This window comes from Parus major, chromosome 1 (assembly GCF_001522545.3).
Source record: "Parus major isolate Abel chromosome 1, Parus_major1.1, whole genome shotgun sequence".
NCBI lineage: Eukaryota > Metazoa > Chordata > Aves > Passeriformes > Paridae > Parus > Parus major.
The window spans coordinates 33,850,099-33,869,013 of record NC_031768.1 but is presented as its reverse complement, the minus strand read 5'-3'; the positions used below and the strand labels follow the sequence as shown (position 1 = coordinate 33,869,013).

General features: G+C 38.7%; 1 protein-coding gene across 4 annotated transcripts; it reads right to left on the bottom strand.

Moving 5' to 3' along the window:
* Window positions 1-192: 192 nt before the first annotated feature.
* Window positions 193-18,889, bottom strand: LOC107201488 (granulocyte-macrophage colony-stimulating factor receptor subunit alpha-like). Of its 4 annotated transcripts, none has more exons than XM_015620781.2 (12): window positions 17,835-18,889; window positions 13,315-13,432; window positions 13,006-13,142; window positions 11,957-12,077; window positions 10,527-10,656; window positions 10,260-10,435; window positions 9,259-9,398; window positions 7,595-7,627; window positions 6,627-6,756; window positions 5,906-5,999; window positions 5,193-5,274; window positions 193-2,474 (listed from the first exon to the last, which is right to left on the bottom strand). In XM_015620781.2, exons 1-12 carry the CDS (start codon window positions 17,856-17,858, stop codon window positions 2,412-2,414), a joined length of 1,248 nt encoding a protein of 415 aa, XP_015476267.1. In that variant the 5' UTR covers window positions 17,859-18,889; the 3' UTR covers window positions 193-2,411. The 4 variants fall into 4 exon arrangements, with proteins under 4 accessions (XP_015476267.1, XP_015476282.1, XP_015476277.1 ...); XM_015620796.2 differs by having other exon boundaries at window positions 9,259-9,353; XM_015620791.2 differs by having other exon boundaries at window positions 13,006-13,139.
* Window positions 18,890-18,915: the final 26 nt, after the last annotated feature.

Below are 18,915 nucleotides of genomic sequence, written 5' to 3'. Positions count from 1 at the left end.
CATTCTTTGTGCCTGATAGTGTATGATGGGCTGCTGCAAGTGGCTTTTTGCATGATTCTTAGAAATTGATTTACAACTTAGGTGATTTAAAACTGGGGGAGGGTTCAGTTGTAGTGCTAGGAAAACCCAAAGTACCAAGGACTGTCAAAAAGTAATGCTCTTGCCCTTGGTAAAACAGCCTAAATTTTTTTATTTTTTTTTTTTGTTAAACTGGTGTGGAAAGCATCATGGTATTCATGCAAAAACCCAGTAACCCAGTAAATGCCTTCAACTTCTGAGTGACCTATGTATTGTATTGTCGCTGCTGGTTGGAAGTGTTGATTGTGCCATTCAAGATGGTTTGGCCTCATCTGTAGCAGTGGTCAGTAGCTCTGTGGAAGGTTGAATTTAATCTGAAATGAGTTGCAGTCTAATAGGTGAAGTTGAAGGGGGGTGGGGAGGGAATGTGTGTGCTTCTGTGTAGCTGTAAAATAATCGATCAAAGTAGGTCAGCCTTCAGTATTAACTGACTGATGTTTAGAGATGGTCAGAAGACCAGACTGAGTAATTTCTCATAACTGTTTTTTGAAATAATGTAATACCCACGTGCTGTTCTTCATATGTATATAATCTTTTGTATTTTGTAATCTGCAAAGACACGGTAGAGGGACCAGTAGAGGAAAACAAGGTGTTAATCATAATGGTTTAAGAACTCCTCCTATATCTTGAGAAATGAAAACTCATCATTGTATGACTCATTGAAGGCTGACTGAGCTATCTTGATTTCTTCTGTGTGCCTTCTGAGATTGCGATTCAAGATGAAATATTTAAAGTGCGTGCTTGGCTTTGGCTGGTTATTACCTTCCTCTCGAGCATACCTTACCTTTTTGCTTTCACTGTTGCACAAGCACCACTTTCAGCATCTGTATGTGAATGTAAGGACATTACACAGCTACTTTGTATACATACTAATGGCAAACTTCATGTTCCTACTGCAAGTGGTTCTTAAATCCTGTGTGGCCATGGCAGCTCCCTGTGGTGCAGGCAGGTCATTTGGTGTTAACCCTGCCAATCAATTTGCTGGGGAGCAGGGGTAGACATTTTGTCTATATAAACATATTAATCAGGTTTCTTTCTGTATCAGTGCCTTGCCAGGGTAGAGATAATGATGGGATGCCTCCCTGTGAGTGTATGGTGGACCAAGCTTTGTGAGGGAAACCAAATGTGGTAGTTAATTCAGCAGCTTGACAGGGACAGGACTTTTACACCCAATCTCCCCTTCTGAACAAGGTTTAACCAAAAGAAATAGGACAAGAAACAAATGCAAATGTAGGTGTCTAAGTGGAACTGCAATTTCCATAAGCTGTACATTCAATATGAACTAATTTGTGGTGTTCAGGTTTATTTTTTTTTTAATATATGGCTTCCCTTAGTCATGCAGCAGCAATTTCCAATGTGTGATGCAGTTTAGGGATGTAAGAGGCAAACAATAAATAAGACTTTTAAAAAAAATGCATTTGTTCTCTGTCTTATTGAAACACTCTGAAGTTCATTAATTTTGAAAACTATGAACAGGAAAACATCCAGCATTTTTAAAAGAAAATACTGGCATCTAAAGCCTATATTATTTTTGAAGGCATTGGAAATAACATTTGCACCCTTTGAAGGGAGAAAGGGAGAAAGTAAAAAGTCGTATGTGAGGAAACTGTACATTTAAAATCTAGCTATTAAATGCTAGTTTTTATTTCATTTCTCACAACTGTTGTATTGAAGACTTTAGCTGCTATTTGTGTGAATTAAGTACACACTAAAACTACAGGATCACAGTGTTGCAGAGGTCTATTTACAGTGGCAATACTGAGCTCATGAGATGGCTGACTGACAGACCAGTACTAATAGTTAACAATTAACAAGTATGATTTTATTTTTCACTTTTGTCTTGCATAAGGTTAATTGTATTTATTGGGATAGTTTGGTGTACTAGTTGGAAGAGCAAAGAGAAAATTTAAATACTAAGAAGCTGGTTTGTGCTCTAGAAAATAACTGGGCATATAAAAATTACAGTAAAATTGCTGTGGCATTATGCAGCAAGCCTGTCAGCCTACAGGAAATCACTATTAGACCAGAGGTAACAGCTTTATTCTGGATAAGAGGGTTTGTTTCACACTGTGAAGAACCTCTTAGCAAGGTTTAAGCACTTCAAAGCAGGTCCTTGCAGAAAAGCTTTGTTGCCAGGCATTGCAGGTTTGAACAAAGGGAAAAGAACAAATTTTACTGATTTTTATCCTTTTTTTTTCAGCTCCATTTTAAGTGGATTTGAGGGGACAGTTTTACAGGTGATTATATTTTATAGGTTGGTTTGAAGTACTTGTCAGCAGGATCCATAATTTTCTTTCATGTTGGGGAGTCAGGTGTGTTTTTGGAAAGTTGGATCATCCTTCCAGTGTAGTTATTTCCTCAGTATGACTTTTTGTTGGTAAATTTACATATTCTGTCTAAAGAGAAAGAAAATTAGGTACCATGCAGTAAACTACAAATTGCTGTTGGTATCATTCTGAACATTAGTTTCAGCAGTATCAAAGGCATCCTTTCTTGGTCTTTCAGTACTTAATAAGTGATTGCAAGGCAGGAGAAAACAGTTTTAAGGATAGTTAAAGAATGCTTCAGTGGGTCTGATCAGTACTAGCTGTCAGCAGGAGAAAGAGCAGAAGCTGATTTGGACATGGACACCCTTAGCTGAGACAATAGAAGGAATTCATTCAGTCAGTATTGCCTGAATTTTCCATATTGTCTAGACATGTAGATAAAATATTTTGGTTGGTATTGCACATTTTAACATTGGCTAACCTGGAGTTCCAGGGGAGAGCATGCTGCTAGGTAAGATCGTCGTACTCAGAGAGCACTTGGAGTTTAAAGTTTTGAGGGAAGATAAATAATTCAAGGAAAAAAAACCCCAGATACAATAGTACAGGTAGGGGAAAAAGGTTAAAAAAGCAAGCTTGCTGTCATACTGAGGGTATATTGCAGAGCATCAAACCAGGGTGTCCTGTGGGCTTTTTTCCTAGGAAAGCTGAAAAATGGGTAAAGCACTGCAGGGCTTTTTGGTCATGGTGTTTTGGGCTACTTTACTGTTCTCCAAGGAAAATGCACAACGAGTGTGTCCTGCAAGTTCTTGGGGTATATTTAACTCCAGGCAAGAGGTGATGAAACTCAGTAATGGTGAGGAAAGCATATGGGGAGAGTGCCTAACTAGAAAGTCAATTGTCTGTAGTAAGATGAGTAAAATAAAATGGATTAGAGGAGTGCAAGTTGTCTGATGCACTGAATGATTTGGTTGGTGGGATCATAAAGCAAATAAAACTGGCAGTTCTTTAACATGAGTGTTTTAAGGATGCAGTGCAGAAAGTTAGGTTTTTTAAATCACGAGCTTTTCCAGCAATATAAGGAAAAGTGTTGTGTAAAAGGAGGAAAAATGAGAAAATGTGAAAGGTCATTGTGTAAATAGAGGCAAAATGAGGAAATGCAAGCTTTTAAAAGACGTGATTAGCAAAGGATATTTGAGGTTTCAAAATAGCTCAAAAATCCGTTAGCACTAAATGTCAGGGAGAGTGTTTGGTATTCAGTGGAGGAGAGCTTTTGAAAATGTGCTTTTTGTACTTTATTATTATTTTAATAACTTGGAAGAATTCCAAGCATTCAATCAGTGTTAAAGCCACTGAGTTTGGAGAGAAGAGGTAAAATAAAATTTGGTTTTAAGAGTAGATCAAACAGTTTAAAAATGTCATAATCATATGAATTATCTTCACAGCAGCAGTTGGGAAGTGTGAGTTAACTTGAGGGCTTCACTTAACTCTGGCAACTGCTTCTGCTACATTGCTCCCTGCATGGAAGTGCCACAGTTTACAGACCTCATCCACAAAGGCCTGTGGATTGCAGTGGAGTGATTTGAGTGTGTTTGGTAGTATATGCACAGGAATTTGGAAGGCACTCAAAAACTCACACTTAGGAAAAGCAACAATCAGTATGCAATTTTCCAAAAACTGCTTGTTACTTTCCTAGCTATTATTATTTAATATGATGGACTGTGGACTGCTGCTGCTCTGTAGCCTTAGCTCTGGCAGCCTGATAGGAAGTGAGATACCAGGAATTCATGACTTAAGGTGTATGAGGAAACCTATCTAAGTCACATTCCTACCTGCTTTCTATGAAAGCCAAAGGTGGTAGGACCAAAGACAAATTAATCAAGATGACAAGCTGGTATATAGTTACCAAAACTAGAGTTTTAGTAGTCAGAGATTTGGGGATTCTTTGTAAATGATCAAATGAAAATTCCACTTCTGGAATCCTCATTAGAGTGCATGGTGTTGCCCACTGAATTTTAGGCAACTAATGACTAGCCTGATTTACTGACTTCTATTATGTCTTTGCTTTAGCCAGCTAAGAGGAAGTGTTCCCTCACTGTGCAATCACCATACAAACCACTGCTCAAATGGATGGATTTGAGAAGCAGGAATGGTTTGAAGCCTGTTTGTCTTGATGTGTGCAGAAAGAAGAGTTACTTGCTGTTGACAGTGTGCAGGTAAGATACTGTGAAGAGGAAAGAAGTAAGGGTAAAAAGTAATGGATTCTAAGTGCATTAAACCAAGCTGTTAAAAAGGCTTTTTAAAAGTAAGGCTAAATAAACATGCAGAATAGGCTGTGCAGGGATGCTACAGTATATTGGTCAAATACAGTTTGCACAAGACACTGAAATTGCAAGTCCTGTGTTGAAGAAAGAGGAAGGTTAGTTTAAGTCTTTCCAGCCCTTAGTGATCTGCACTAAGTGTGATGGGATTTTTACATGGGTATAGGTCAGGCTTATGAAATATATATTCACATTATATTATGACCATTGATGTTTGAAAACACTAATGGAAAATGCATCCTCAGGTTATTTTAAAGTATGAGCAGCAACCTTGCAAAGCTGGTACAGACAGAAATTACTTGTCTCAGTAAAAGTGAAAAGTCTGGTCTTTAAATACGTCTGCAAATGTCTCCAGGATGATCTTTTGTTTTAGTGTTGGCATAGAGCATTTCGTGTTTCAGAGAAGCATAGTTTGCATGACAGAAATTAGTTTTGGACCAAATGTTAACATTTTTATAAGTCAGTTCTAGTCTTTGGCCTGGTGTGGTGTGTAGTTAACAAATTTAACTGAATTAAGAAGAAATCATACCTGGATAACAGCATCAGTTAATGCATTGAATTTGTCTCTTGGTTGTGGTATGGGAGGAAATATGTTCTTGAAACTGCAGTACCTTTGGGTAGAAAATGGGATTGTGGATAAATTGAAAATACGGCTAATATAACTTACACAAACATTTTGTGTTGTAACTTAATGGCATTTTTTACTTTCAAGGTTGAATATCTATTGCTTTATGAATAAATTGAGAAATAAAATATTTTCTGTGGAGTAACTGGTGGGAAAATATTACACTTAGCATTTGGGTTATTAAATTTTCTTTTGTGATTAGAATCACAGTAAATATGTTATTAAGAAATTACTTTGAATAAATCACATGACATAACTTTCACCATTGAGTGAGAAGTTTCATGAAAATGTGCTGATTTGGATTCCCTCCTGTTGGGTACTATATACAGCCAATGGCTTCAAAGCAACCTGGATGTTAAATGCTTAAAAGTAAGAACAAAAAAAGCTTTTGTAGGATCTGGTAGAATCAATCACTTAATAACTTCAACATCCTTTCCCACTTAGGAATTTTGCATGTCAAAGGGCCACACAATCCACAGCAATCCTGGTGGTAATAGTTCATGACACTGATGGTCAGATTATTTAAATTTGCATATAGGAAAGTAGGAGGTTGGAGGAATGTGTTTCATATAGATAATACTCTGCCAGTAGTGTCTACAGAAAAAATGTTGATTTACCTTTTGAAAAGACAATGCAGAAGAAGTGTAATTGAGATTGTTCCCAGTGCAATCAGAAATAAAATCACAAAAATAAAGTAATCATTCCCTTGACCTGAAACAGCCAAGAGAGAGAAATATTTTAGCATGTTGAAAAGCTGCCTTTGTGACTGTACAATGTAATGAATGTGAATTTCACTACAATTTTTGAATGCCCTAAAGGACTTCAACTTGACTTCCTTAGAGAATTTTGTCAAAATATGCAGATGGACTTGATACATTTTAAGCCTTTTCAAATATTTAAAATTTAGAGAGTTAAAATTTATAGAATTTTTAAAAAATTCTGGAAAAAGAGAAGAATAAACAGAATTACAGAACAATTAATAGAACAAAATTAATGGAAAGGGTGAAAAGAAAGATGCAGAAGGGGACGATGTGTGTAGTTAAAACTTAAGAGAACTGAGAGGCAGCCTCATCACAGCAGACCAAAGACAAGAGTGGGTCTGTCTCAGTCTGTTTCTGTAGCCCTTGCATCTGAGTAACTGCTGCCTTCACAATCCCAGCTAATCAAAGGCTCTGCTGCCAGAGTATTGGAGCTACTCCTCCACAATAATAAAATCCACCCAGCTCCTTCCAAGTAATTGGGTAAAAATTAAGATTTTATTCATTTCTGTGACTGTGAGGAAGAATGGGAAGTAAACAAGATAATACTGAAAAAAAAAAAATAAATTCACAGTCTTACCAAACTCAATGGGTTCACTCCATTCCCCCCAGTTTGAGCTTACGAGACAGTGTTTTCCACGTGCTCTGATTTTCAGAGTGTATCTTTTTTTCTTATTGTAATTTTGGAATTCATATCTGTCATTCCTTACCTAAAAGGAAAGTGATCAGACTCTACATTTCACCTCATAGGCAGATGTTAACGAAGTTTTTGGGTAAATTTCCTGATATGGTTTCTATAAAAAAATAATTTGTATGATTTTTTTTAGGCATGTTCGATCTTGCCAGTAAAATTCTCTGGTCTTTGAAGGTTAAAATTTTTGTGAAGTTCATTTTGTCTTTAATTTCTTTTATTATGATTTATGGACACTTTTTTGTTTTGTGTCCTTGTTTGTGGACCCTAAAGAAATCTGAAAGACAGAAAGCAGAATTTGAAGTACCCTGTAAACTCCCCTTGCAACCCTCATGGGAACTAAACAGACATGGATGGTGTCTGTCATTGCTGAAAAGATTACATGTTCTTGAGACAATACAATATTTGGCCTCATGATACTTTATACAAATTCTGGAATCTGTCAAGCCCTTCCAAGGCTTAGAAGACCACTCATTTGTTGAGGGAAAACTGATAGTATTTATTATATTCCCTAGGATTCTTGTACTCCCTTTGCCTAGCTGTCCTGAGCTAACAATGCGAACGAGTGTTTCATATTTTCAGTAAGCAAAATGTCACACCTGTCAGAAACAAAATCCATTTGTGGAATAGGTGGAATGTATGAAGTTTTGTGAAATGAGTGGAAAATTTTGCCTACCCCATCCAAAAGGGATGTATTAAATTTACACTTAAAGATATCACAGGAACATATTTTCCTGAAATCTCATTGCTACATTGATACAAAATCTGTAGTTCTAGAAGTAAGTGTATTTTCTGTAATGATATTTATGTGTTTAAGTAGGCAAGCCCACAAATTTGTAAGTGACAAGAATACTTACACGATGAAGCTTTTTCTCTTCTTTGGGTTCATCCTGCAAAACAAAGACAAACCTTAATTTTTATTATTTTCTTATCAATCAAATATTTCTCTATTTTGTTCTCATTTTCTTGCTTTTGAAGATCATAAGTTATTTTAAACTGAAAAATCAGTCAGATATTATTCTCCAGTAATGTCCCAGAAGAACAGCATTTTATGCAGTTTTGTCTTTCTACATTTCCATTTTATTTATCAGTAGATGTGAGAAGTTGTATTTACCACTAGGGGTACTTTTATAGGCACTATGCGTTCTCATCCATATCCAAATTACGCAAGCAATCACATCATTCTACAAACACGGCAGATCTGGAAGCTGTGATTTCACAATAGTTTGCTAACCTGGGGCAGAAAATTGATGTGAATAGCAAATTTACCCTCCTTCCAGTCAAAGTCTCTGTTAGATTTATTCATGCTCAGGGGTTTTCTGTGAAGAGCTACTTACACATCTATGCTGTCAAAATTTAATTAACTGGAATCAAACATTGACCTGAATCAAAGAACCTGAAAATTCTGAAGGAAAGGATAAGTTCAAAAATGAGTGAACAAATTCAACAGCAGTGAGTTTTAGTCATGATCTCAGAAAGCATTGAAAAGCTGAGGTCCTGGAAACATCTATCACATGTTATATCAGGATAGCCAGCATTATGGAAAAGTCAGAAAGGTGTAACAGAAGGAATGTCTCATTACAGAAAACACACCCACAGTGTGTCTTGGATTATAAAGCAGACTATAGTGCTTATATACACTTATAGACTGTATATAAAACAGGGTGTAAATGAGTTGCTTAAACTTCAGATGTGTACTGCTGCTTTAGCTGTCTTACCTCTGTTGGCCCTCCAGGAAGGTGTGAGTTCTAGGAGCCATCTCCATGTCAGTACTTCTGGAACCTTCTACACCTCAAGGGCTGTGAGGCACCTACTGCTCCACAGCAGGGAGCCCTAATGTGCACTGACCCTTAGGAGATATTCCTGCTCCTGTGCAAACACCTACATTAAGGTGTTTCACTCTAGGAATTGAATTTCCCACACAAATGTAGAAATCTACACTGAACCCCACACATTCTGACTGTGGCAGAGGAAACAAGAGTTAACATGTATTTCTTTCAAATAAACCTTTCGACAATACTGCTATGTTGTGATTTATATCTTTCCATAAAACTCTGTAAGTACTTCACACAAGATCTTACTGTCAAATTATACCAACCAGCTGGAAAGCTGCATGTACTGCAATTGCTCCTTGAACCAATAGGTACCAAGATAGATACTATTAATATGTGAAAGATAAAAAATCCAGATAATCCAAACAGCCTGCAAGCCATTGGTCTTTTTTTTTAAATAAACAAATGAGATTTAATGATGTCTTGCTTTATTACAGTTGTGTATTTATGTTTAACCCTCAGCTGATCTTTTCTGTAATGGTCTTGTGGCTGAGCAATTGCTACCATGGTAAGCTTCTGAGCTGCAGAAATTCATGAGAGGTGGGATATGAGACCAGCAAAACTGGAGCAGGAGGACACCACAGCTTATGAGAGAAAAACTGACAAATAAAGAAGTCAGACATTTACCCATTATAGATATTTATGAGCATAGGTTCAGTACCAAAGACAAACCAGGAAATTGTTTTTACCTTATTTTGTATGCTGATTTCATACTGAAAACACTTTGCTTCTTCCACATGACTTGTAAGGGGTGGACGCCACGTAATAATGCAACCTGCTGAATCTTTGGTACAATGGGCAGTGACATTTAATGGAGCAGTGAGTATTTCTGGGGAAAAAATTGAATAATTAATATAGGCATGGTCAGTAAACAGCTGCAACTCATGCCTTCACAGCAAAATGCATGTGAAAGTGAGGCAGCTGATACACAGCTGCATGCTGCTGGTGCTAGCTGAAGTTTTCTGGTAAACAGCAGTAAAACACTTCACCAAAACTTGAGAATGTGTCACTGCAGTTTTTGAATATCTGAAGTAAATGAAGTTTGTGTAAAGAAAAAGGTATGAAAGAGTTTGTGCAATTCAGTAGTGCATTCAGGAGAGTGCCATTTCCTTATACGTATGTTTTCCAACTGCACACTGACAATGCGAGTCTCCATAGGAAAAAGGAAGTTTTTGTATGTGGGATATCATTCATGATGCATTCAAGGCATCTGAAGTGGAGTGCCTGTGATATTGTTTAGTCAGTGTAACCTGATTTCTCTTGGGACTTAAACACCTAACTCACAGAGATACCCACATATTTAACTAATGCAGTCCTAATTTGGAAGCTGAACCTTGCCTCTGGTTTTAGGACATGTAGCTCTTGTGGTTCAGAGACATGTGACATTAAGGGATGATAAAATAAGCTTTTAAGAAAGATGGCCTTGAAAATCTAACCATCGTGTTTCAATACTTGGAGTCCATGCCTAGGTCTACACCTCTTCTCTCAGCAGTCTTTTTCAGGCTGCCTCTGCCTTTGCTTTTTAGTCAAGTTTTGAAGCTATATTCTGTCAGCTGTTGGAAGCAAAGTCTGCCTTGCAGTGCAGGATACTGCAACAGCTACAGACTTTGTTTTAATCTGCTTTCCAGAAAAAATTGCCCACTTGCTTATTTTATAAAACAGTAATAAAATAAAATGTTCAATTACTTACCAATTTTATACAGGTCAATGTACTCATCATAGAACTGAATCAGGGAGTCTTTGCTAGACCCATTCACCAGGAAATAAGCTTTTTCAGTCCCTATGCTCACGTTTTGGAAGATACATCCCACATTTCTGCAATTTTCATCTTTGATGTAAAGCTCGCACTCCATCTCCTCTTCATCTCTGCACACAGCAAAGTATTTTAGTTAAACATGGGCACTGTGATGTGTGCAATGAGAATTCAGAACTCCCTGGACCAAAGAGACCTCCTTACCTTGACTTCTGCCAGTAGAGAAAATATTGTGTGTCTGCTGGAGCTTCCCTTCCTGCCTGCCAAGTGCAGTTCATGAGGAAAATGTTATAAATCACACAGGAGAAGTTTTCAATGGCTGATCCGTTCATGCCTGCAAACACAGGAATATCCATGATGAGGAAAACTCATGTGACTCCTCCAAGCTGGAGGATCATGGCACACAGATATGTTAGATATCTGCAAGCCCAGCTAGTTATTGCCTGGGTTAGGAAGGACAACTGAGAGAAAACTCTACTCTCACTCCACTTTAACTGCCTCTGAACTGTGAAACTTGTCAGTAAGTGAAGCTTTCCACGTAAAAAGGAATCACATTGCTTTTTAATACCATACATCCTGCTACAGGGAAAAGTATTTATTCTTTTGCAATTAATGCACAGGAATACACTCCTGATGTGTTTACACAGAGGATTAAAAATCCTGAGACTTTTAAAAGTAAGGTTGGACTTTTTCCTGCTATCCAATCAAGCAGGCTCCTCCTCAGATTTTTCTACCTTCCTGTGGGTGACTTGCTCTTTTGCTTTTCTGGAGCACATTGAAACGGGAACCTTGTTTCTTCTGAAGATCCCTCATGGCTGGGCTTTGCAGGCATCCTCAGCCTCTTCCCCTCTTCTCCTTCAACCAGTTTTCTGCTTCTTTCTGTGCTATGTCCAGAATTCAGTGAAAGTGTGGAGGCTTCCTCTGCTACTGACTCCAGCCCTCTCCAGTGCCCAATAAAGAGGGCAGCCTTATGGAAGAACAAGGGAATCCTCTGGGACAGCTGCACACTTGGAAGGGAGGGCCTGCTGGGGGGGGAACACTGAAGTTTTGTGTGTCCTGGTTTGTATTTTAAGGGTCGCCATGGGTGTTTCCACTGTCATTTCTACAGGAAGAGAAGAGCAATGGGCATTTTCTCAGACATGAGAAAACTGCTAATCCATCACCTCTGCCATGTCTGAAATACCCCAGTTACATACTGCTGCTGCAGCACTGGGGGCTGAGGAATTTTAATGGAGATCTCTGAGCTGAGAAGGAAGGGAAAAATGGGTCACAAAAAACACACCAATAGCCCAGCAGAAAAGCATTCAACAAATGAGTACTAACATTCTTAATCTGTAACAGCCAGAAGAGTTATTTGAAGCCACCCTTAAACCACTGTAATTTATTGGCATTTTGGAGCCTTAGTACAAAAGAGAATAATGCAATTATGGACATATTTGTAGTAATACATCTCTTGCAGAGTGATGGAGATATTTATTACAGAGCAAATAATTTTAACAGCTCTGAAAAAACAAAAAAAAAGGTTTTAAGAAAATATAGGAGTTGCTTACTGTCCAAGTAACTGTTTTCTAAGGCAATGTTTACCTTTAAAATATTGCAAATGGATAAAGCCTTAGCCAGACCATATACATTACCTCCAGGGAGAAAGGTGCAATGTTTTGAGATGTTTGTGTTTGGCACTTCAATGATAAAGAATACCCCTTTATGCAGAGGCATGTGTATTTCCACTGGAAAGCTGCACAGTGGACTATCCACCTGAAAGGAGAACATGTTGATGTTTTATTTATCTGCTTTTCCCCTTCTGTTAGATGAGGCTGGCTATGGAAATGCAACTCAGGAATGTAATTCCATGTTTATGTATGTTTTTGGCTCAAGAGCTATCTGTCTCCTTTAGCATTCAAGGGTGATATAAAATGTAACTGAGGGATCAAAAATGTAACTACACAAAAGCTTTGCTCAGGAACTGGATACTACACCACTGTGCAACTATTTCAGGAGACTAATAGCCCAGTGGCATAACAGAGGATGGCTAACACATAGTGGAGCCAAAAAAGAATTTAATCAAATGATTAAGCAAAATAAAAGACCTAATCTGACCTGCCCAGGGGTTAAAAATGTCTATGGTGTTGCACGAATAATCTTCAATAAAGATAAAGGCACCTTCTTTGCTAGACTAAATAAGCCATCTCTATCTCTGTCGAGATTCCTATTTTTCTCTTTGGATAATGTGGGTTTATAACATAATCTGTGCTATAGGCATGATCTAATTTACTGGGAAACAAGTGAAAAATTTAAAATAACCATAATCCCTGTAAGTGTTTCTCGGATTTTTTTTTGTGGGAGGGTCTCTTGCTCTGTCTCTTTAAAGTCTCTAGGAATCTCAATCTCACAGCCCCTTTTTTCAGCAGCTACATTACTACTCATGATTCAACATAGCTGCAGTTCAGGCTATCATTTTTTTTGTACTTTGGTGTCAGAATTTCAATTCTTTAGTATGCACTGGGTGCTCATCTCACAGCAAATGCACCCTGGCATTGCTGATGGCTTTCCACAGCCCCCAAGAGATCAAGCTGTAGACTGCAAATAGCCACATGTCAGATGTTATCTACAGCATTCATTTCTTCCAAAGTAAGTGAAATTGATAAAAGGTATGATTATTTATCCCAATGAATAACAAGTTTACCTCTATGTCTGTGTATTCCACATCCCTGTCCATGATGGTACATGTGTACTCAGAGAAATTCCTGCTGCTCTCCCAGGACAGTTCCATTTTTCTCCAGTCCATATTCACATTTGTAATCAGTGATTCCTGTGTGTCTGCTGAAAGTATTGCAGCATAAGTTCATTAAGGAGATGCTATTGCTTTTGTTGAATAGTAGAGGATAGTATCTGTCAGGCTTAAGATAGCAATTGCCAGTTTCATTACAAGTATCTCTGATAAATGAAGAGTTAAACCTCTTCTCTCAGATTATATCTGCAAAAACATACTTACACTCCATACATTGGATATCAGCATGCAAGGGATGAAATAGCATCATATACCACCAAATCATACAAATGAGTCCAAGAGTATCAAACATGTTTCCTTCTCTGAAAAGAGATAATGAAACCTTCAGAAAGAAAAAGGAAACAATAAGAAAAATAAAAGAGAAAAGAAAATCGTGTTGAAGTGTATTTTGGATTGCAAAACTTAAATATTTTAAAATATTCTTTAGAAAAGTCAGGCAGAGGGTGTGCTTCAGGATGTCTGGCAGGCACCTCTTCTTTGAAAGAACAGAATAGCCATGATAATGCCTATAACTAAGTAGTTTGAGATAAAGAGGTCACAGACTCCCATGATGATAAGTACATGCACTGTATTCAGTGCAGAGATCATGACTTAAAGTTATTTTTTCCCACATATCTATCCTAACTGTAACATCAGAAAGTCAGGTTTCCTTGCATGAAAACAATTGTCTTGTGACCATCTCAATGCTGTGCTCTGCATTGGTTGCTAGAATGGTGTTGCTAACACACCGGTGTTTTGGCTGTTGCTGAGAGGTGCTGGCACAGCATCAGGGTTGTCTCTCCAACCCCATCCCACCGACTCTGCAGAGGCCAGTGGGACAGGGGTGAGCCAGAGGCTGGGAGGGAACACGGCCAGGACAGCTCACCCCAGCTGATAGGGATATCCCATATTATATGGCATCACATTCAGCAATAAAACCTGGGAGAAAGAAGGATTGGGGAGGGATGAGGCGTTTCTTGTCCAGACGTTTGACTTCCAAAACAACTGCTATGTGTCCTGTGGCCCCTGTCACAGGGAGTGGCTGGATAGTATCTGCTGGGAGGAGTGGAGAAGGAAAGGAAAGGAAGAGGGGGAGTGAGAGAGCAGCTTGGTGGGCAGCTTGGTGGCCAGCCAAGTTCAGGACACCACAGTATTTTTTCCTGTTTGCTATCACAAACGCATCTCCACTTTTCAAACTACGTAACTCCCACAGTTCTTAGAGGTTTGCATCCATACAGAATAGTTTGCTTCAAATTTTTGCTTGCTTCAGTGTCAGAAACCAAGGCATCAGATATTCCAGATCACTCTAGGCAATTTAAATTACTAAGGAAGTGTGAGTACATGCAAAGGGTGACTCCACATTCATTCATATGCTATGGAGGACTGAGCAAAGCTAGTCAAACAGTGGCATCAGCTCTTGTCAAACATTTCTCATCTTATCTACATTTTCCTTCTCTCCAAGGAGGTTAAAACTCTTTAGAAGAGATTTCTCTATTCCCATCTATATTTTTTTCTACATGAAGAAGCAACTCTGGTTAAATTTTTGTTTGCTTTAGCATTAGTGCAATGCAACTTTGTAATAGAAATTTTCTTGATTGCTGGTAGTACTAAGGATAATTCTAAAACTGAATTAAATTCTTACAAACTCAGGAAAAAGAGAAACATGGTAATATTTTGTTAATAGTCAACCTTTCTGTATTAATTTTTATGGTCATTTCAGAATGCTGATTTCAAACTGACTCCACTTGTGGTGAAAGCAAAAACCCTCCCTGATGTTCCAAGCAAGTAATTCTGTAGTCTTGAATATTTTCAGAAGGCATGTCACATTTCCTGGAAATTGGCTTGATGTGACATGGTCCCTGGGATTCAAGCTGGGCCAGGACACAATGCAGGGGTTGCAACACAGGCAGACTCTTCACTGTAACCTGCTTATCTCTTTCAGCATCCATATTTGTAAGTCATCATACTACAGTAAGGATGTGGCCAAGGCTGCTGGGAAGTGATACTGAAGAATCTCAAGTACAAACAGTATGGAGGACTGTCCATGAAATGCTCTGTGAGATATTGGTGTGAATAGTTATTTCCACTTTCCCATGCTCTCAAGGACTTCCCCAGAAATGCACATGAGAATCTTGACACCTGTTGTCTTCTTAATCATATTTTTCTCCATTTTGTTCAGTCACTCAACATTTTCCCGTTCCTTTCTTCATCTTATGTTACTTTTCTAGGCGTTTGTTTTCCTACTCTTTAGCAACTGTCTGCTCATCTTTGTTTTCTTTGTTTCATTTTCCTTGAGATCTCCCTTTCTCTGTTCTGATTACTCCTATGCTTTCAAAATCTCCCTCCTACACATGACTGCAGCCCCATATTGTAAGTACCCTTCATGCCTTCTCATGGAAGTGCCCATCTGGGACACTGCCATAGGAATCATCCTGTCTGCTTAAGAGAAGTGTTTGCTGGCATCATTGTCTCCATCCTCTGGACATTTCATTGGACATGCAGTGGGAATAGCAGGGCCTGTAAGCATTCACTTTCCTCTTAAGAAATGACCATTCCAGATGAATGTCCCAACACATAGCCAGATCCTCAGGGCTTTTTCTGCCTGCAGGCAGGATGAGCGATATAGGAGCTGTGGTGATCCCTAAGCCATTTAGTTGAGCAATCCAGAGCTTCTGTGTGGTGGCCAAACAAGTGGCTCCAGTATTGTATTTTTAGGAGTTTTCTGCCTCGAGGACCTCCACCCTCTTTCAGACTGGTCTTCAGACAGATGTGGTAAAGCTCTCTCTGTTCTGAAGTCACCTCAGTGTTGAATGTGCCAGAAAGAACACTCATGTCAGAATGATTGTGTTATTTGGAGGATCAGATCAGAAGAACCACACATATTCTGTTGTAAGCAGTATTTCCTCATATTTCATCAAAATAGAATTTATTAGGATGAAAATGCCCAAACTAGATGATTTTTTCTGCCTTGCCTTTTTCCTTTTTCTCCCCTGGCCAGCCTCAGAAGTGTGTGTCTGTCCTGCTACACAGGGGAGGGCCCCAGGGTCTCCTCAAGCACCCGGTTTCCCGACTCCTCAATTCTCAGCTCACTCCCTAGCTCTCTCCAGGCCAATTTGTTATAAACCAAATCTATCCACCTTTCCAATGTGTCAGAAGTAAAATACAGTCAGGTAGTCTGTAGTGGTTTCTACAGAAAGCATCCACTAAATACTGACTTAAGCACTATCAATTCTTACCCTCTTAGTCTATTGTTTTTGCTCTTAAGCTGTCAGTGCAGAATGGTACCAGAAAATGTCACCTGAGACCAGACTTATTTGCTTCAGTGTCTCTAGGAAAATCTCTCCTGCCCATGATACACTTCCAGAAATGAAACTTTGTATTTTACCCACAGGGTAATGTGAGGATAAACTGATACTTATACATTGTCAAGATGAGGAGAATATCCTACACTGGCTAAGCCTTCCTGGAAGCACTGAAATAAGAATAGAAACTTACAATGCATACCAAGCAATGAAATATTACTATCAGACTTCTGCCTAAATACAACTGTTTCAGTTTTTAGGTCAGTATTCTGGTTCCTGTAGATGATACAAAACAGGGAGTAGTGGGTGATAGTGACTGTTTTTCTTCAGAGGGACCGGGAGGAGCTGGAGAAATGGGATGACAAGAATCTTTTGGAATACAGCAAAGAAAGGTGCTGAGTCCTGTGCTCCTGGAGGAGCAACCCTGGCACTAACAGAGGCTGAGATCCACCTGGAAAACAGTTTTGCAGAGACAGCACAGGCTGACCACGGGCCAACAATGCACCCTTGCAGAACAGAAGATCAAAGGCACCCTGGGCTGCATGAGGCAGAGTGCTGCCAGCAGGAGGTGTTCCTGGAGTGCCTGGCCTTGTTCTGGCATCCCCAGAAGAAAGATATGGAGCTGCTGGAGGGAGTCCAGCAAAGATGATTAAGGGCTCTGACATATGAGAGGAGGCTGAGAAATCTGGGATTGTCCATCCTGGAGAGATGAAGGCTCAGCAGGATGTTATCCATGTGTACAAATACCCAGCTGTGGGGAATGAGAAAGAGCCAGGCTCTGCTCAGAGCTGACAAGTGACTGGACAAGAAGCAATAGGAAAAAACTGAAATAATGGAAATTCAACTGAAACACAAGAAAACACCTTTTGCTGTGAGGTAGTCAACTACTTGAACAGGTTTTCCAGGAAAGCTTTGAAGTCTCCAGTGTTGGAGATACTGAATGGACAAAGCCCTGAGCAACCTGCTGAAGCTGACCCCACTCTAATCAAGGCTTGAGACAGGACAATTTCCAGAAGTGCCTTCCAGCCTCAACAATCCCACGATTTTGTGATTTACTTTTTTCCCCCCAAGAAATAGAAATCTCCATATTTCTACTTAGAGCAATTTATAGAAAGGATACAGAAAATAACTTTTCTTTCAGTTACTGAAAAATAGATGTCAGATAAAAAATGTCAAATAGTGCAGTAGATATCATAGACATTTCATAGTCTTCCTTGGGTCATGCAGAACTCTTTAGAAAATTTGTATATACACATTTCTACTTTTAATCAAATAGGCAAAAGAATCCTCAACATTTTCTCTAAAATGCCTTAACGTCAAACGACACTAATCTGGATTTTGTACATGTATGACTGTACCTAACTTAATCCCTGGAAAATATTTGTGTCCTGAAAAAAGTCTTCTGTGGCACAAAATATCAACACACAACATAGAGAGACATACCTTCTCTTGAAAAACTCTCCTCATTTATCTTGTTTGATCTTGGTTTGCAACAAGGAGGACACTTGTAGTTGTATTCACATGCAGAAATCTCAAAGTGTTTTCCTCTGCCAGTTAGCTTTGTTTTAAATAACAAATGCTGCAAGTTAGAAAGCTGCTCAGTTTATCATTTCCCTTACTGCTTTTTGAGCTTTCTTGAGTTTCCTGACTGGTAGATGTTAACAACTTCACATGAAGAGATCATGCAACTAACTCTTCCTTCCTGTTATGTCAGATGAACTAAGCACTAATAGTCACAATATACAAACATATTACCCAAAAATACTGAAATACTCAACAGAATCACAGTATATCAACATGCTCATAGAAACACCACTTCTATAAATAAACAGGCTTCCCTAAATAATATGTTCTGGAAATAACAGCACTGTTGTGTGACTGGTCCATGTTTAAAGTGACTGCTTGTATATGTTGGTTATGGCCCCTGCACAAGCCCAGGAGAGGAAGATCAGTCCTTAGCAGGTATATATAAATATATATATATATATATAAACAGCCAAGAAAGTTCTGTCTGGCATATTTTCAGGCAAAGAAATGTCAAGAAAAATACCGACCCCAAATTTCTGAACTTTCTCACTGCCCAACTGTAGGTTGTTTTTGTTCTGTTCATCATGGGCTACAATATCATGTTAGGTGAAAAAGTGTTTGCAGAAATTAAAAGAAAATGTCCACAGCATTTACTGAATAACATAATGTCACATTTGCAAAAATCTTTGCAGTCATGTAAATATGTGAAGAATAATATATTTTGTTTGCTTTAACTTCCAGCGACTTCAGATGTGGCTCTGTCACTTCCCCATTTGTTTTACATGACATTTGACATGCAGTTACGTAATCTGCATGTAATGGATTTTTGGTTTTTTATTTCCTGCTGTTCTTGAATGCTTTTAGCAAGCAGGATTTCAGTTAACCCCTACATTCTACTCCCAACACAGGCACAATAGAAGGAAGGTGAATGATTCCCTAGGCTTCCAAGGAGAGATGGAGGATCCTTAGTAGTTATTCTGTTATAGGAAGAACTATT